Source organism: Carcharodon carcharias, chromosome 23 (genome assembly GCF_017639515.1).
Source record: "Carcharodon carcharias isolate sCarCar2 chromosome 23, sCarCar2.pri, whole genome shotgun sequence".
Classification (NCBI taxonomy): domain Eukaryota; kingdom Metazoa; phylum Chordata; class Chondrichthyes; order Lamniformes; family Lamnidae; genus Carcharodon; species Carcharodon carcharias.
In genome coordinates this window covers 35,156,533-35,177,181 of record NC_054489.1, presented here as the reverse complement: position 1 = coordinate 35,177,181, position 20,649 = coordinate 35,156,533, and the positions used below count along the sequence as shown (strand labels likewise).

The following is a 20,649-nucleotide window of genomic DNA, read 5'->3' as shown; positions in this document are numbered from 1 at the left end:
GTGATATCTTACTCCCATGTGCCTATCTGTGCCCTCAGCTTGTCTGCCTTATTCCTCAGGCTCCTTGTCTTGCTAAACTCACTTCTTTTTTTATCTCTCCTATGTTTGCTCTGCCTTCCAGGCTCTCTTATTCGTGTTTTAACTTCTAATTCCATCTCAGCTTCTCTCCTCTCTGAACTACTTTTCAGGATCCCATCCCCCTGCCAATTTAGTTTAAATCCACCCCAACAGCATTAGCAAACCTTCCCGCGAGGATGTCGGTCCCGTTCCTGTTCAGATGTAATCTGTCCAACTCGTATAGGTCTCACCTCTTCCAGAAACGATTCCCCCCAGGAATCTAAAGCCCTCCCTCCTGCACCACCTCTCCAGCCACACCTTCACCTGCTCTGTCCTTCTGTTCCAATACTCACTACCGCGTGGCACCAGGAGTAATCCGGAGTCCTTTGAAGTCCTGCCTTTCAATTTCCTAGCTAACTCCCTAAAGTCTGCTTGCAGGACCTAATTTCTCTTTCTTCCTATATCATTGGTCCCAACATGGACCGTGACATCTGGCTGTTCACCCTCCCCCTTTAGAATTCCCTGCAGCCATTCAGTGACATCCTTGACCCTGGCACCCAGAAGGCAACATCACATCCTGCAGTCACGTTGATGGCCACAGGAGCACCTATCTACTCCCCTCACTGATGTATCCCCTACCACTATTGCCTTTCCACACTTCTTCCAATCCCACTGAGCAGCTGGACCACCCACAGTGCCATCGCCTTGGCTCTGGTTGGCTCCCACAGAGGAGCTGTCACTCTCACTGTTTTCCAAGGGCGAAAAATGGTTTGTGAGTGAGATACACTCTGGGGATTCCCTCACTACCGGGCTGGTCCCCTTCTTCTGTCTGGCGGTCATTCCCTCTCTGCTTGCACTTCCTAAAGGTGCGGAGTGACCACGTCCTGAAACGTGCTATCCATGACCCTCTCAGCCTTGTGAGTGCACCGTAGCGCCCCCAGCTGCCGCTCAAGCTCCAAATCCCAGAACTCGAGTTGCTCTATTCAGAGGCACCTCCTGCATACGTGGTCATCCAGACTGCCAGGAACGTCTAGGATTTCCCTCATAGCGCAGGATGTGCAACTCACAGGACTGAGCTCCCCAGACATATCTTAAGTAAATAGAATATGGACCCTTGCTTTTATTTTACCCTTACTCCTGCTTGAGTATAGACTAGATGCTAGGTCCTCTTGATAGACTAGATCCTCTATTATCTGTTTTTATTACATGGAATTCTAGGTCAATTTCTACCAGTGTCTTCGAGATCATATTCCACGATTCCGTCCATTCAATAATTGAGCCCATTTTATGGTAAGCAAGTTTATCAGATTTCATTTTTATCATGAGATTATGGGCTTTTCAAAAATTTCAAATGGTGTGTTAGACTCAATGATTTTGCATGTGCTTCTTTAACTGAAAATCACTGGCTTTGATTGTGATGTGTTTGTGTGTAATTAAAAAGCAAAACAATTATATTTAAGGATATATATTCTTATTGCCTTCACCAATGGGACATACAACACCAGTATTAAGGAGAAGCATCTCTGATAATGATCTGTGCATGTTGTGTTTGAAATTAAATCCCCATTAGCCTCTTTGTACTCTTTGATCTATCCATGGATGTTCACATAACCTTACACAGTTACTGCAAGTAACTCTGGTTTTATCCAGCCCCCTGTTCAAATGCCTGTGGCACTTTTATACATCCTGTCATATACACACAAATAGGGCTTGAGATGAAGACCAGTCTGCTATTCCACCAGAGAATGCTACCTGTGCCTTTGGTGTGATACCATGCATACATGGAACAGATTGCATTAACACACTAGCAGAAAAGCATCCCAGGCCCTTTGCCAGAACATTCTGTGGTCAACTGTCCAGGAGCTATTTTAATAATTTCTATCATTTGAAAGACAATCTACAATTTTGCATATCAAAATGTTGTTTTAGAGCAAGATGTTTCAGAAGTTCTCAATTACATATCTTATACACCACAGATTTAACCTGCTTTGGGGTTTTGTTGTCTTGTCTTGAGAAGATATAACAAAGACTAAAATGGACTTCAGTGAAGGCAAAGGATTGAGTCCAGGTTGGTCTTGGCATAAATTAGGACCTTAAATTATAAATATCCATCAAGAATTGCTCCCTGCACTTTTCAATAATTACCCACTTTGAGATGTGTGTCGAACGATGCAAAGCAAGATTAACACATATGCAAGAAATATCTATTATCTTCCCTTTTTGTAGATGATATTGTAATGTTAGCAAATTCACCTGAGCACCTACTGCACAATATCTTGAATAATAGGCCAATGATTTCATCAAATAGTTTACCTCCATTGGACATGACCTGATTCACCTCATCAAATTACTTCCCCAATTCGGCAACAGATAATTAAGTCTTAATTTCTTTCTTCTAAAAAATTGAAGAAAACTCAAAATCTAATTATTTAGGCTTTGTGCACACATTAAAGTATGTTCATTTATTTAGAATTATATCGTGGAATGTGAACTTTGCTGGCAAAGTCAGCATTTGTTGCCCATCCCTAATTGCCCTTTAGAAGGTGGTGGTGAGTCGCAGCCTTGTACCGCTGCAGTCCATCTTGTGTAGGTATCCCCATACTGCTGTTAAGTTGGGGAGGGGGTGGTGGGGCAGAGAGGCGGAGTTCTGGCCCAGCAACAATGAAAGAGTAGCAATATAGATCCAAGTCAGGATGATGTACGGCTTGGAGGGAAACTTGAATGTGATGGTGTTCCCATTCATCTACTGCCCTTGCTCGTATAGGTGGTAGAAGTTGCAGGTTTGGAAGATGTTGTCAAAGGAGGCTTGGTGAGTTGCTGCAGTGCATCTTGTATATAGTGCACACAGCTTGATACCTATACAGTAAATCCAAATAAGTATGTACTGAGCCGCATATAACATACGTTTCTACTATGTATTAACACAATCTGTTCCATTTGCCTTACAAGCACGGTTTTGCAGCAATAGCCAGGAAATATCCTCTGATGGAATAACAGACTGTCTTCATCTCAAGCCCTGGCCGTCTATACATGAGGGGATGTATAAAAGTGTCACAGCAAGAGACCTGATCCATTTAAGGGCCAGGCCTCATTTAAATGTATCTGGCAAGCTGCCCACCCCAAAGTGGCAACTTTAGGTCAGTCTGCACTTCTTGGTCCCACAAAAATAAACTTTGTTAACTTACATTGGAGGACCTCCATGTCTGGTCTAACAGCTTCCATGGGGCAGGGTGTCGGTGGCAGAATCTCCACCAGTTAACTCTAAAAGCAATAGCTTTGGGCTCCTACCTATATCATGGGACACAGCATAGCATAGGTATACAAGGCTGATGCCTCAGGGCAGTTCCTTTAAGAGAATCATGGGGCAAGAAAAGAGTGGTGAGTTGGCCATTTTAATTTGAACTCTCACGCTGCCGGATTTCCACAGGGGGACAGAATTAAAGTTGCCTCACATTATTTTCTTGTTTAATTTCCAAATGCCCTCAATACTGCCCCCCGACATCAACTGGATATATGGGTCCTGAATTTCCTTTGCAATTACATTATCAGATGGACAGAGGAAAACCAGGTAGGACCCATTCTGCCAGCTCCCTATCACACAATGCGTTGCCTAGTATTTGCGGCCCGCATGGCCTATGCGTGGAGTTCAGCTTTGCTATAGGTCACAGAATGTCTTGAAGTTGAAATGGCTGGCTTTCCCAGTGCAAACTATCACACTAATTTGAACAACTTTAACATTTAAAACTATGCTAAAAATCCTTGGTCAGCATTACCATATCCAATCTACACTGCAAGGAGGCACCATAGCAACTCCCCTAACTGCTCCCTGTATATGCTAATGACCAATTTGGGATGGCTTCAAACAAATTCCCAAAGGCAACAGGATGGTGTTCAATCCAGTCCTTCAATGTCGTTGTATCGTAACATGATTTTCTGAAACTGTTAGTTGGCTGACAATGGCTAAGAGGAAATATTGCTGGAAACTGAGACTCCTCGGCCATTCACTTATTGTTGGAGCTTGTAGAGGAAATGCAGGGTCCACATATCCAGTTAATGTCAGCTGCTCATGTATTGACATTTATTTAGAGAGTTTTTGCTTGTGAATCAAGAGAAGACTGTTTCATTATGCCAGAGCTTTAATCTAGGCCTCTAGTGTCTAGTAACATTAACAACATGCCATCGTTCCCCTTTCTTCATCCTGGGTTGCTGAGCCCAATCATACCATTCCGAACACCAGCTTGGACATTCCCGGGTTGATGACTTTGTTGTAGCTGTACTGGAACAGCTGGCTCGAGCCATGGCTGGTTCTGGAGCACAGTTTTTCAGTACTATCGTTAGAATATTGTCAGGGCCCATAGCCTTTGCAATATTCAGTGCCTTCTGCAATTTCTTGCTATCACGTAGAGTGAATTCAGTTGGCTGAAAGCTGGCATCTGTGATGCTGGGGACCTTAGGAAGAGGCCGAGACAGGTCATCAACCTCTGCACATCCGGCTGAAAACGTTTGTAAATGCCTTGCCTTTTGCACTGATGTGCTGGGCTCCTCCATCATTGAAGATGAGGATATTTGCGGAGCCTCTTCCTCCAGTGAATTGTTTAATTGTCCACCACCATTCACGACTGGATGTGGCAAGACTACAGAACTTTTGGCTGTTTGATGTTAAAAGAAACATCTGCTTCGCTAGTGCTTCTCTAGTCCTTCACTAGTTCTTCTCGAGGGCAAGTAGGGGTGGTCAGTAAATGCTGGTCCAGCCAGCGACACCCACATCCCATGAATGAATAAAAAAAACTAATGCCAATCAGGGAAGGAAATCTGTTGTCCTTACCTGGTCTGGTCTACATTTAACTCTGAAAAGACAGCAATGTGGTTGACTCTTAACTGCCCTCTGAAATAGCCCAGCAAGCCACTCAGTTGAATTAAACCACTACAGTAAAGTTGGCTAGTAACAAAATAGGATGGCCACACCATTATCCAGGCACCGGAAATGACAATGATGCACCAACTCGGTCATTTCTACAAAGTCTTCACTGCCAGTGACACTCGCATCCCACCAACGAATGAGAAAATTTTTAAAAATAATCAACGCAACTTCCCTCTGCTGACCGATTCCTACCGAAAGGTGACCATATGAGTGCACTGGTTTCTGAACAGAGTCAGGCTGGGCAGTGCTACTTTCCTGTTGGTATATAACAGCAGCAAACTGCACTTCTGTAGTGCCAGAACATAGTGAACCCTCCCAAGGTGATTCATCGGAATGTTATCAAACAAAAGCCCTATAAGGAGATATTAAGAAAAAAGCTCAGTCAAAGAGGTAGGTTCTAAGGAGTGCCTGAATGCTGGAGAGAGAAGTTAATAGGAGAGGTTTGGAGAAAGAATTTCAGAGCTTAGGACCTAGGCTGCTGAAAACTCAGCTGGCAGATTGGGGCATGAAAGAGTCCTGAATTGGAGGTGCACAGAGATCTCAGTGCATTGTGGGGCTGGAAGAGATTATGAAGAAAGGATGGGGCAAGGCCATGGAGAGATTTGATTACAAGGATGGGCTTTTTAAAGCTGAGGCATTGCTGGACTGGGAGCCAATGGAAGTATCAAGCAGTATCCCTGACACAAACCAAGTCTAAGCATTAGTCAGGGTCTTGGGAGAAAAGGAGAGAAGGTTGAAGAGGGAGCCGACACAAAAAAAATCATATAACTCAGTATATAAACAAGAATTTGCATTGACATCAGGCCTTTCACATTATCTTCATGACCAATGAAGGGCAGTTAAAGCATAGTCACTGTTGGAGTGTAGGCAAAGATGGCAGGCAACTTACACTAAACAAGGTCCCCCAAACAACAATGAGACAAAACAGGTTGGGGGTATAGCTCAGTGGTAGAGCATTTGACTGCAGATCAATAGGTCCTCAGTTCAAGTCTGGGTGCCCCCTAAATCACTTTGCTTTTTGGGTTCCAGCGGTGGGATCCGAGCAGTTTTGGTTGGGGGGGGAATGGTGCTGAAGAGGTCATCTATGATCCTTAAAGGCAAGAAGAAACCTATCTGGAGGTTCACTCTCAACCTCTCTGACCCAGTGGAAGATGGGATCCTTGACTGCATCAACTTTGAGCAGTTTCTGCGGGAGAAAGTGAAGGTTGGTGGGAAGACCGGAAACCTGGGCAACGTTGTCCAGATCGAGAGAGTGAAAAACAATAACATTGTCACCTTGACCAGAAGGTTCTCCAAAAGATACCTAAAGTACCTGACCAAAAAGTACCTGAAGAAGAACAATCTGCGGGACTGGCTGGGGGTTTTCACCTCCGATAAAGAAAGCTATGAACTCCGCTACTTCCAAATCAGCCAAGCTGAAGAGGAGTCAAACCGAGGATTGAAGGGAGCTTTGCATCTGGGGTCCTAGGACTCATGTACAAAAGAGGTGTGGTTTTCAGAGAACATCTATCTAAAAAGTTATTAACTTATTAATAAATCACTACTTTTACATAGAAAAAAATAATGAGACAAATGTCTGTTTTTGCTGGTGTCAGTTAAGAGAGAAATATTGAACAAAGCGTCACAAAGACTCCCCGACTCTTCTTCAAATAGAGATGTGGGATAGTTTATGGCACATGGGGGCTCGGTTTAACACGTCATCCAAAAAGGTGGCACCTCTGACAGTGCAACACTCTTATATTAGTGCACTGAAGTGTTAACCTTGATTCATTGCTGAAATCTCTAGAATGGAGCTTGAACCTGACAGGGAAGCATGAGTGCTACCATGTACCGAGAAAATGAATATCTATTGTCTTACGTCTATCAAATCAGTTATCAGGTTTGTTTCCAGTCCAATAGTGAGCACACCTCAAGTATAGGAATTGTCAGAGAATGGTCTGTTTCAAGCATAGTATGAAAGGATAAGCAGCCAAGCAAAGGGGCCTATAACAATGCTTTATGTTAGAGCTTTGTGGGTTCATAGGACTTAAGATGATCATATTTAAATATTACTTAAATATTAAATCTATTCAGGACAGATTACATTTCCAAACCGAGCAGCAGACATAGTTTTTTTTTTAATTTCCAGTTTTTACAGAAACTATCAGTAGATTCTAATTTTTCTAGAATAAATAGCTCTAATACTGAAAGCATTTAGACCAAATTTCCAACTCCTTGATAATAAATTATTCTCCTTTGCCGTCTGTCTAAAAGGCAGAATGCCACCAAAAACAATCATCTCGACTCTTTAGAGATTCAGTTACCACGTTTCAAGAAAATTTGAGATGCTGAGGCAGGAACTTGCTTTACATATTGGCTTGGTTGAAGCAGAGTGACCTTTAAAATATGCTGAAAATATTTGAATTTGACAGCCTCAAACTACATTAAGAAAAGGAATACCCTCCTTTCAAAGTTAAAAGAGTTCAAGTACATTTGCTGTTTTCATAGGTTCCTGATGAATATTAATAACAAAAATGCCTTTACTGTGCAGGCACTGGGCCTTTCTCTGGCTTTTCCACAGAAGAGTTTTCAAATTTCCTTTCATCATTTTCATGTAAGTGCTGTCAGATGTCTCCAGGCTCTCACTGACTACAAACCAGGGAAACCGTATATCCCACAGGACAGCTTCATGGACTGAACCTTGCATTAACTAAAGGTGTTGTACGGACTCAACAAAAAGAAGCATTACATCTACTGAACCAAATATCAAACAGAGAGGCAGTGTGGATTGGGCAAAGCATAACACGTTAACAGTGGTAACGATAGGGCAAAGCGCTAAATGCAGGAGCTCAGCAGGGTGAACAGAGTGGAACATGATGCCTTATGAATTGGGCACAGCAATACATGGAGGCGGCCTGTAGACAGCGCAGCATTAGAACGAGCTCCAGGGATCTGATTGAGAACTCGAGGTAAAACTACAGAGTATGCCCAAAATTTTGTGTGGGATTGTGAAAGTTCTATCAGGAACTCAGCAAGTCAAGGTTGAATAATTTAGATGGAATTGATGTCCTGGAGTAATTATTTTCAGAGGGTGGGAGGAAGAAGCGTTGGAGGAATATAATCCTTTATACAACTTGCAATATAAATCTCTTATAGATCCTGAAATAATATTGTGTGTAGTGAATGAATGATTTATGCAGTGGTATGAAATTCCTTTGCCACTATATTTAAATAGGTAGTAACCTTATTTGAATAGTTAGCCTTGGGCAGAATCTTGGCCTTGGCGGGAGCGAGTGGTGGCAGTCAGGGATACAAGCACCGCCCGCGATTGAGGCCGGAAGGTGATTTCACACTAGTGGACCGATTAAGGCCCACCCTTGACCCCGGAGGACCACCATGCTTCTCACGCATCTGCGTCACACCCGTTCTCTCAAGCAGGCACCAGCACAGATACCAGCGGGCATTAAATCGCCGTCTGGTCTCTCGATGCACATTGGTGAAGGCACTTCCCACTGGCTTGAGATGCAGGCGGAGGCAGAGAGTGCCCAGGGCGCCGGCATTCAGAGGACTGCTGATGACCGGGACAATGCTCATTCGAAGACTGATGATGGGCCTCTGGAGCCATCCATTAGGCAACAGATTCTGGAAGTCCAGCGGAGTGTGCGGGAGGATCTGGCAGAAATCCATGAGGATATGTGTGCCATGGTCTTCATTTTGGAGAAGCATGACCACTGCCTTGACCCTCATGGCCAAGTGTGCTGCCTCCTCCATTGAGAGAGTGGTGACTCTCATGGAGAGGCTGGTCCAGGGACAGAATCAGGGGTTCCTGGGGTTGCGCTTGGACCTGCAAGCTCTCACACAGGCAACGACCTCAGCTGATCAATGTCAGTGTGGGAGGTGGATGGGGCACTGAGTATCGCAGCAAAGTGCCCGTCCATCAGTGGTGAGCAGGGAGATCCAGTGCGACCTCACATTGGCGCACAAGCTGCCTGTTTTCTCTGCGGGCTCCTTTCAGGGCGCTCCAGATGATGGCATCAGCTGCTCCGCCCCTCTGTCAGTGACCATGACATCTGATGAGGCTGCAACGACTGGGGAGATTCCAGCTGTGGCATTGGCCACTCTCTCCCAGGCGGGGCCAGCACAGGCTCCACTGGCCAGAGGACAACCGCCAAGGTCATCAAGGCCAATAAGACAGCAGAGGCAGTAGGCTGTTTCCAATGCTGGTGCCAGCGAGGGTGGAGCACCTAGATCCTTTGCTCTCCCATTTTGCTTTTCATTTTTTAATGGTGTGGCTACCAACATCAGTTAATATTCAGTTCAAGACTCTGTGAGTTCCAACATTAAATGGCATTTGATTTTGTGTTATTGGCCTGAGTATGCTTCATTTGTTCTGTAGATGCAGGGTGGGCCAGTATTTAATGATGGACATGGGTCTCTTGAAACTTTATTGCACAAGCACTGAGTGTATCTTGGTGGCCAAGGAAATGCTTCTTTCTGGGATCTAGGGTAGAGGCAGCAACCCTGGCATGAGGTGATAGTTCTTATTTGGCAGCCTAACTGAAGGAGCATTGGATCAATGCGTCCCTGGTGTCCCTGCCTTCCTGGAGGTTACCCAGCTCTGCCTCCACACCCTCAGCGTTCTCCTCATCGTGCTCATCCTCGGACTCACTATTGGACTTATCATCTGTTGCCTGTGGAGCTGTGTCAAAATTCTCTTCCGCCATTGGGTCCCCCCTTGCCAGAGCCAGATGGTAGAGAGTGCAGCATGCAACCACTATCAGCAACACCCACTCTGGGAGGTATTGCAGTGCGCCCCCTGAATGGCCCAAGCATCGGAAGCACATCTTGAGAAGACCGATGGTTCTCTCTACCACCGCCTTTGTGGAGGTGTGGCTCCTGTTGGACCACTGCTCTGCCTCTGTTCTTGGGTGGCAGAGAAACATCATGAGCCACCTTTTGAGTGGATGGCCCTTGTCACCCAGCAGTCATCCATCCAGTCAGGCTGAACACTGAAGAGCCTCGGCACCTGGGAGTCTCTCAGGATGTAAGCGTCACAGGAGCTGCCAGGGTACCTTGCACAGACTTGTAGAATCTGTATCCTGTGATCACACACTATCTGCATGTTCATGGAATGGAATCCCTTCCTGTTGACAAAGGCACCTGGCTGATCCACTGGTGCCTTGCTGACCGTATGTGTGCAATCAATTGCACCCTGGATGCGGAGGAACTCAGCAATGGCTGCAAAGCCTCTGGCTCAGTCTGCGTGGCTGGCCTCGTCCGTACGGTAAAGAATAAAGGTCAGTACCCGCCTGAACAGAGCTTCTGTCACCAGCTTGACACAACTGTGGACAGCTGATTGGGAGACTCCACACAGATTCCCCACTGAGCCCTGGAAAGATCCGGAGGCATAGAAGTTGAGGGCCACTGTGAACTTCAGAGCCACTGGCATGGGGTCTCCACTCACACAGTCGGAGCTGATCTCAGGCCCGTTCATCTGACAAATGAAGTTAATGGTCATCCTGGAGAGGTGGAGCCTCCTTCGGCATTGCACCTCGGACATATTGAAGTAGCTGCATCACCACCTGTAAACCCTGGCAGCAGGGTAGTGGCATGTTCTGCAGCCCCTTCCACCTTGGACTTTCTCCTGGCCCTGCACCCCTTGTGCCTGCGCCTCTCCTCCCACAGGTCCCTCCACTGGAAGCTGCATTGGGACACCCGGCCTCCTCTCCCTTCTGCCCCTCTCTTCCTCCTCAGAGGAGGTGCCTCCAGCGGAGACCACAATCCCCATTACCAGGGTAAGGGAAGGCTGTCTGATACCTGGAAGGGTCCACACAGTCTGAATCCCCAGGGAGCCTGGAAACCACCAATAGGTCCTGAAATGAAGCCTAGAAATGCTCAGAATGAAGCTCTGAACTGAGATGAAGCTGTCCAGTTCAAATAAGCAACCAGCAGCACACAATCTCCAAAACTCCTCAGTCCTCACAATGACAATGCTGCTGACCCTTCTTATCCCGCCCGTGGATGAGCTTTTGCAATTGTAGCCTGCCCGTTTTGCCCGTGTGACGGGAGAAATCGCACAGACGATGTCAAATTGCTGAGAATTGGAGTGTCAAGGGCCTTCACTGGCCTCTTAATTAATGGCGGGTGCAGCTGCTTCTCCCACGTGTGCCAGGCGACTGAAATATCGCACGTTGACATCGGGACGTTTGCCTGACGTCAAAGCGCGTCATTTCACGGTTGAGCAGGTCGGGTCCGCGTCCACACAGCGAGGTGAACATTCTGCCCCTTGTTTTAGTCAGGTACACCATTCAGTTAAAGTAATAAAGTACTTGCGTAGGAATATTTTAAGTGTTTGTTTAATATTATTTAATGTTTGCATGATGTGTTTTCAAGACCTACTAGATTTAAGCAGTTGGGAAAGACCATGGGCAAGAATTACCCTAAAGGGCTTCAGGAGCCTGACATCAGGGTCAACTGGGGGGGTCAGAAGGCTGCACAGTGGGGGACAGTCACCCGACTGTGATTTTTTTCCGAATTGGCCAAGTCCTGGCAAGAAGGCGGGCTTACCACCAAAATAAGGATAGGGGGCAGACTAAGTTGGATGACCAATAGGAGGACCTTCAGCATTGAAAAAGCCTTTCTTCAACTTTTTAAATTTTAAAATAAAAAATACACTCAGCAGCTGGGCCACCATTGCGGAGGTGCAACAGGGTGACCCTGCAACTACAGCTGAAGACAGGCAGGTAGGGGAAGGCCTCAAAGCCTTCATGAAGCAGTGCCCCCCCGACCCAACCCTGGTCTGCAGATGGGAGGCTGCTTCCTGGCAACTGTGCTTTTCTACGATGCCTCCTGGAGGCCGACTAGAAAATTCCAGTTGGCCTCTGACAATAGCCCTTAATAGATGTTCAAACAACTTTAATTGGCTACCCGCCATGTCCAGCCAGCTCCATGCTCTCCCTTATCAGTGTCTAAAAATTCAGTCTCATGACAGGGTGAATTTTATATTATTATGATTGTGTCAGCTGGGGGAGACAGTGCTGGAACTGTTTAGTTTTTAATACACAGTCAGATACTCAATGAGAAAGGAAGCACTGCTGGGTCAGGTCCCTGGGAATAAGGTGGGTCAAGTGGATCAAGTGTCATAGGGGAACATTTAGGGGATGGTAATCATTGTATCATAAGGTTGAGGTTGATTATGAAAAAGAACAAGGAACAAACCAGGGTAAGAATAATTAACTGAAGGAAAGCCATCTTCAGTGGGGTGAGAATGGATCTGACCCAGATTAATTGGACTCAGAGGTTTGCAGGCAAAACAGTTTCTGAATAATGGACTGTCTTTAGCGAGGAGATAGTACGGACAGAGACAAGGTAAGTTCCCACAAAGTAGAAAAGCAGGGCAAGCAAGTTCAAAGTTTGCTGGATGACAAAAGAGATAGAGATTAAGATGAAGAAGAAAAAATCTGCTTATGGCAGATATCAGGTGGGCAAAACAACCATGGATAATGTTGAATATAGAAGGTTCCAAGGGAAAATGTAAAATCATATAAGAGAAGCAAAGAGAGAGTATGAAAAGAGACTGGCAGCTAACATAAAAGGACATACAAAAGTCTTCTGCAGGCATATAAATAGTGAAATAGTGGTAAAAGGTGGCATAGGGCTGATTAGGGACCAAAAAGGGGATTTAAGCATGGTGGCAGGGGGCAGGACTGAGGTATTAAATGAATGCTTCCCATCTGTCTTTACCAAGGAACAAGATACTGCAGCAGGTCATGGTGAAAGAGAGGGTAATTCGGACACTTGAAGGGTTTAAAATTGATAAGGAAGACATATTGGATAGGCTGTCTGTACTTAAAGTTGATAAGGCACCAGGATGGAATGAGATGCATTGAAGGATACTGAGGGAAGTGAGAGGGAAATTTGAAGAGGCACTGGCCATAATTTTCCAGACTTCCTTAGACTCAGGAGTGTTCCCAGGAGATTGGAGAATAGCAAATGTTACAGACTTGTTCAAAAAAGGGTGTAAAGATAAACCGAGCAACTACAGGCCAGTCAGTTTGACACCAGTGGTGGGGAAGCTTCTGGAAAAAATAACTCAGGACAAAATTAACAGTCACTTGGGCAAATGCAGGTTAATTAAGAAAAGCCAGTATGGATTTGTTAAGGACAAATCGTGTTTAACTAAACTGCTGGAGTTTTTTTTGATGAGTTAACAGAGAAGGTTGATGAGGATATCACTGTTGATGTGGTGTATATGGACTCCCAAAAGACATTTGATAAAAGGCATTTGATAACTGTGCCACACACCAGACTTGTAAGCAAAGTTATAGCCCATGGAATAAAAAGGACAATAGTAACATGGATACAAAATTGGCTGAGTAACAGGAAACAGAAAGTAATGGTTAATGGATGTTTTTTGGACTGGAGGATGGTTTGTAGTGGATTTCCTCAGGAGCTGGCGTTGGAAGCCTGGCTCTTCCTGATAGATATTAATGATCTAGACTGTGGTGTAGAAAGCACAAGTTGAAAACTTGTGGATGTTACAAAACTTGGAAGCATTGTGAACTGCGAGGAGGTTAGTATAGGACTTTAAAAGGACATAGACAGGTTGGTGAAATGGGTGGACAAGTGCCAAGTGATTAATCATTGTAAGAACGTAGACATTTCGAATTTTTTAAAAAGGCACAATTCTAAAGGGAGTGCAGGAACAGAGGGACCTGGGGGAACATGTGCATAAATCATTAAAGGTTGAGAGTGCAGTTAATAAAGCATACACCATCTTAGGTTTTAGTAATAGGTACATTGAGTATAAAAGCAAGGAATTTATGTTAGGTGTCGATAGAACACTGGTTTGCCCTCAGTTGGAGTATTGCGTCCAGTTCTGGGCACCACACTTTAGGAAGAACGTGAAGGCATTAGACAGTGCAGAAAAGATTCACAAGAATGGCCCCAGGGAAGAGGAACTTCAGTTACATAGATAGATTGGAAAAGTTGGGACTGATTTCCTTGGAGAAGAAAAGATTAAGTGGTGATTTGATGGAAGTATTCAAAAGCATGAGATGTCTGGACAGAGTAGATAGGGAAAAAATGTTCCCATTGGTGGAAGGATTGAGAACAAGAGGGCACAGATTCAAGGTAATTAGCAAAAGAAGCAATGGCAACATGAGGAAAATCTTATTCACGCAGTAAGTAGTTAGAATCTGGAATGTACTGCCTGAGAATGTAGTGGAAGCAGGTTATGTGCCTAGTCTAAATGAATGGACTCACAATGTGTTTACCCAATCCCTTATGAGTGGAATAGCTTCATCTGTTCCACCTCCCTCAAACAGTTCCCCTCCCTCCACCCCACCCCCACTAGGGCCATCTGTCACTTGCTCATCCTGCTCTCTACTCTTAATGACACCATTAGCCTTAAACCAGAATCACCAGCATCAACAACCCTTCAACATTTGGTTTATGACATCTTTCTCAATCTCTTCTTTGCCTCCATCTATCGCTGGCCTTCTATCCAGCTTCACCTGTCCCACTCCCCCTTAAATAGTATAAATTTCACCACATTTTTATATCTCTTTAGTTCTGAAGAAGAGTCTTACGGACGCGAAACATTAATTCTGTATTTCTCTCCGCAGATGCTGTCAGACCTGTTGAGCTTTTCCAGCAATTTTTGTTTTTGTTTCAGATTTCCAGCATCCGCAGTATTTTGCTTTTACCTTATGAGTGATTGGTGCCTTCATATCATTTGAAAAACACGACATGGTGTGCAGCAATGATCACACAGTCTGGCAGCAAAATTACATACAGGTGTGACATGGTGAACAACCTTAGATTGTGCTACATGTCATAGGACAACCTTGATAGCTTGGTTAAACAGCAACAAGTTCAGAGCATCAGAAGGTGTTGAAATCGCAGCATGATGACTGCACAAAAAAGCTTTGAAGATGCAATACCAGGGTAGTGCTCATGTAAAGAGCTGGTAAGCAGACGGATCCCTCATGTTGCGATAGCATATCCTGTCCATGAGTGGGACAACACGTCAGGAGGACCAGCACCAGGTTAGCTCAGTCGGGAAAGGCAAGTGACCAGGGCATGGGCCGGATCAAGAGACAGTGAAGGAGAGTCAGACGACAAAAACCAAGTTGTCATAAAAGTTGGTCCAGAGAAGGTTGTGATTATAATGGGAGGCTTCTGGAGCTGCTGAACAATAAATTGAATAAAGCAAGGGGCAAAGGGATGATGTCAAAATGTCCATAAAATCCCCCAGTTTGAATTGGGATGCAGCTGATCTGCGATCTGAATTCAAAATGTTTAAACAGCATAGGGAGCTATGGTTTCTTGATTCAGGCGTGTCTGAACCAAACAGGCAATCCATAAATATTTGCCTAGCAATTGGGAATGAAGGTCTACATCTGCTGAACATGTCAGGATTAAAAGCAGAAGAGCTAAAGGATCCCCAAAAGATATGGACTACATTGGAAGACCAGTTCAGAATCAGGTCAAACTTCTGCACTCACTGACTCGAGTTCATGTCATTTCAACAACAGCCTACAGAATCCAGAGACCAGTTCATGAGCAGATGCCAAGAAAAGGGTACGTACTGTGATTTTTCAAACATAGAGCTAGCAGATAAGATTGTTGAGTTGGTGATCGCATTCACTCCCATGGAAGCATTCCAGAATGATTCACTAGACAAGCCCAAAACATATAGCATCAAGGAGCTACTCATGGATGGGTGTAGGTATGAAGCATCTTTGCAAGTTGACAAAGCTAAGTATCACCCACATTGTTGACAAACTTACTAGAACACCTAAACCTAGCAAGATATGTGGAAGGTGTGGCCTTCTGCATGCACCAAGGAAATACCCAGCATTCCTGCAAGGCATGTGGCACAAAGGGCCATTGGCAGCGGCAGTGCACTAGAGCAAAGGCTGATGCAGCTACAAAGAGCCGTGTACTGATCCAAATAGACTGCACACAACAGGTACCTTCAAGCAATAAGAATGACCATCCGGTATCCCATAAGAAATATATATGAGGTGATTGACAAACCAGAAAATGATGATGATGTGCACGACAAGACCATGAGCAGTGAACACGTTTCACACTGTCAGTCTTGTGGAAAACATAGGTACTGTCACACCATCCATGGTGTTTGCCAAAGTTCAAATTACTTCCCTAAGAAAGTTGGTAACTATTCATTATTGGCCAATGAAACAGGGGCAAGTGCCAACATCCTACCTCTATGGATTCTAAAAGACATGTATCCACAGACATGGAAGGCCATTGCAAAACCTACTATTGCACAACTTTCAGCATACAACAGTTCACTTATTCCATGTGCAGTGTCCATAGTCCTGGAGTGCAAGTACAATCAATTCTCCTGGGTGCCAGAGATGTTCTACTTCGTGGAAACTAAAGGCCCGGAGATCACAGGTCTACCGGCATGCCGTGACCTCACACTAGTGACAATCCACGGAATTTGTCAACCTCAGAAACTATTCCTATCACCTCAGTTCAGAGTCTAACATCAAAATATCCAAAATGTTTCCACAAAATTGGCAGTTTCAAGGGAGCTGCAATATTGTACTTGCAGGAAAATGCGAATACATCAATCGATCCACCACATAAGTGCAGCATCCACTTACAAGACAAATTAGGGGTTAAAGTGGACTAAATAGAGAATGATGGATCATTGAGAGCATGCCTTGATCCATGATAGTTAAACACAGCTTTGAAATGTTGTCCTTACAAAACATCCACATTAGAAGAGTTAAACCACAGATTTGCATGTGCAAAATTCTTCTTGAAGCTTGAAACCAAGTATGACTACTAGTCAGTAGATCTCATGGGGAAGTCCTAAGAGCTTATTATGTATCATACTCTATTCGGACAGTACTGGTTTCAATGACTTCCTTTTGGGCTATCTGTAAACCAGAATCTCTTTCAAGCTCACATGGACTGTATTACGTACACTGTATCAGGATGCATCTGTATCACTGATGACATTGCTGTTGTGGGAAAATCAAAGCAAGAACATAATCTGCACTTATTGATGCAAGCAGCATGAAATGAAGGATTGATGTTCATCAGTGAAATGTGCCATCAATGTGCAGCAGTTCAATTTCTTCATTCTATTTATCCCAGTGCTGGCATATATTCCAAACCAAAGAAAACAGAGGACATTAAAGCCATACCAATTCCTCAAGATAAGGTCAATCTTCGAAGATGTCTAGGTCCCTTTAATTTCTTGTCTCCATAAATTCCCAATTTTGAGCAAAAATCATCTTTGCTAAGGGAATTGTTGAGAAAGGATGTGCTATCCCTGTGGCATGAAGATCACCAATACCTCTTCAAAGCTCTGAAACAGTTATTATCAAAAGCATCGACATTGTAATTTTATGATCCTAGGGAGACAACTACTCTGGAGATAGATGCCTCATAGAAAGGCCTGGGAGTATGCATACTATTAAAAGGCAAACCAATTGCATTTGCTTCAAAATCTCTGTCTGCAACACAATCCAACTCCTCCAACACTGAGCGGGAAACATTAGGTTTAGTGTTTAGAATCATGCGTTTTCATATCTATGTATTTGGCAAAAGATTTGTGGTAGAGGCCAACTACAAGCTTGAGATGACTTGGTCAGATGACTACAAAAAGAAACGGCATAAGGTTCTACACTACAGAAACTGTGAAAAATCATCACCAAAGGATGGTCTGATTCAGTTCAGCATGTCTATAAACACGCAAGAAAGTTTGGGCTTACTGGGATAGGCTAGACATCTCCTGGGGAGTCATTTTTAAAGGCAGGTAGGTCATCATACCAGAATCTTTGTGACCTGATATTCTTCAACAATTTCATCACTCACACATGGGCAGAGATCAGATGAGAAGGCTTGCAAGGGAAACAGTATGGACAATAACATTGAAGTCATTCTCAATGCAGAGAGCATGTGCTAATTCAACACTTAGAACTATTCATTCTACATGAAGTTCCTACCAATCCTTGGTCCAAAATCACTTCTAACCTCTTTTGTGTAAATGTCATTGACTTCATCATCATCGTTGACCACTTTACCAGGCACCCCATTATTCAACAATTGCACAATATGTCAAGAACAACTGTTGTGCACACTCTAAGTGCTATTTTCAGTTTATTTGGTGTGCCTAGAGAAATCAATACAGATATCGATCCAGAATTTATCGGTAAGCCATTTCAGGATATGTGTGAGAAGTGGAATATCAATCACACTACTTCTTCTCCTCATTACCCTAGACCTAGTGGCCTAGCTGAATAAATGATTCACAGGGTGAACTCCCTAATTCCCAAATGTAGACAGACCAAGTAAGATATATAAATTGCAATGTTACATCTGAGAGCGACACCTTTAAATGCACCTATTTCATCACCAGCGGAGCTCATGTTTGGCAGACCAGTGCATACCAATTTACCTACTTTTACCATTCCACTTTCTCAGAAACTACACAGCAAGTTTAAAAACTACAAGAGGAAATGACTAATGTGCACGATAAAAATGCAGGTACAGAACTGCCAAGTTTACAATTGGGACAACAAGTTCACATCAAGGATCCCACAGAAGGTGTGTGGAACCGGCCGAGATGACAAGGATTTGTTCAAAACCAAGATCCAATGGAGTCATTACGTACAAAGGTCTAACAGTGAGGTGTAACTGAGGACAAATCAGATCAATTCCAGCTCCTCACCCACCTATTGTATCTAGGACAAGATCCTGAAGAAAACCAGGAACAACAACCAAGAATGACAATCCCACAGATCACTGTGAGCAATTAAAGAAACATTCAGATGGATTACAAGGTCTGGGCATTCAAACAGATTACTTTTACACTTCAGCAATTCATAGATTCAATTGTTCTTTAAGCTTATGTAATGGTAACTAAACATAACCATGTATTGGAAATAGTTATACTTCTTTGGAAGGGAGGAAAATATCTTCAAAAAGAAAGCGGGCTATTGTAATATGCCTTTAAGGGATAGCAGTATGCCATCACCAGAAGGGAAGTGTGTCACGTGATCCAGTATCAGTTTCACTTTGGCCTGTGAGCAGAACACTGCACACAAAGCTCTGCTGCTGATGTCTTCATGATTTCTATCCAGGTATAAATGTTATTATGTGCCTACTCTAAATATATAATCCCACAACGCCTTTAGCCAATCCCTTATGAGTGATTGGTGCCTTTATATCATTATAAAGACATGACACAGGAGTGGCACTAGGCAAATTGCTGGTGCAGACATGACAGGACAAATTTACCACCAGCAAGGTGAGCATTGGGCAGTCCACCCACTCCTGGACTAATTGAGGCCATTGAGTGGACAATTATTGCCCAATTTAGGGGCTTATCCTGCTACCACTAGGATTTAACCAGTCGTGGGAAAGGCCCAAGCCAAGCACCCAGCACGGCAGTATTCCCTGCATAGCCTGGTAGAGGGCCCATCAGAGGGTTCCCCCAAGTTATCACCTTCCCACCTCAGTTCTCCTCCCCGCCCTTGCTTTTCTACCCCAGCCCCCAGCCTCCTCGCTTGGCCCTGGTCAGATTCCTTGCTTGGCCAGACTCACCTGCCATTTCAGATCCAGCACTGCACACCTCCTCACAGCCTCACTGTAATACTAGCTGTAGTCATTGCCCTCGGTGGTGCAAGTACTGGAGAGCTGTCAGCCAATCTGAGGCTTCCTGTGGGGCTGCTATCTGGAGAGAATGATGGGTTTCCACCTGATTAGTCGGAGGGATGGGGCATTGCAGGTGGGTAAGGGGTGCCTGGCACCTGATAAATCCAGCCCAAAGAAACTGCTAGATGAAAAATGGCTAAGGTCCCTTGCCTCCTACCATTCCATGATACACGATAACAGAGATATTGACCCATGACAACCATCAATCTCTGTTTTCAACATATTCTAAAATGAGGCATTAAACCCTAGGGGTGGAAATTCTGAGAACCGTTCGTCCAAAGGCATCTGTTGGTCCTAAGCCTGCAACACTCACCACATGTCATGCCTCAAATTACTAATATACAGTATCCCAAAATGTTATTTACTGAAAGAAATCGATCTAACTTGCATGTGAATGCATCAATATGAGTTACTTCCAACGTCTCCCTTGACAAACTTCTTCCATAGATTTACCACTCTCTGAAATAAAGGGTGAGATCTTAACTTATTCAAAACTCATCCACGATCAGAGAATTAAAATCGGGCCCAGTGTTTCTACAGTTTAGTTATGGATTTATCTCCTTTGAGCATAGGCCCTGTCCTCTGGTCCTATTGTTTTGGACAAGGTGAAATAACTTGTCATGGTCTACATTATCTAGCTTTTATAGAATCCTAACAACAGCAATCTTCTCTTTTGCTATGAGAAGATGCCCAACTGTGGTGATATTAAGAATATTGCATGACAGAACATATCGAACCTGGAGACACTAGTAAAGTGGGTGCAAAAGGGAAATATTTTTGGTCCTTTAGTCTGTGAATCCAATTATCAGTAGGCCATTTAAACAGAACACGCAGTATAGAATGAAGGAAAAACAAAATGGATCTTTGTATTGCAAAAATAGAATATCAAATTAGAAAATAGATGCACAATCAAGCCATGACAAGGCTTGCTTTACTCCGCAAGACAAAGTTAGTCGTGTGAGAACAGGGATTTTTTTATCAGGGAGAAA

The 20,649-nt window shown here is 44.1% G+C and overlaps 1 protein-coding gene and 1 non-coding gene across 2 annotated transcripts; both read left to right on the top strand.

Annotated features, from left to right (window-relative positions):
* The first annotated feature begins 5,909 nt into the window (after positions 1 to 5,909).
* On the top strand, positions 5,910 to 5,981 carry trnac-gca. Its single transcript has one exon. It is a non-coding gene; the product is annotated as a tRNA-Cys (tRNA).
* A 60-nt stretch (positions 5,982 to 6,041) lies between these two features.
* Positions 6,042 to 6,446, top strand: LOC121268966 (60S ribosomal protein L22-like 1). Its single transcript, XM_041173267.1, has one exon. It carries the CDS (start codon positions 6,042 to 6,044, stop codon positions 6,444 to 6,446), a length of 405 nt encoding a protein of 134 aa, XP_041029201.1.
* Positions 6,447 to 20,649: the final 14,203 nt, after the last annotated feature.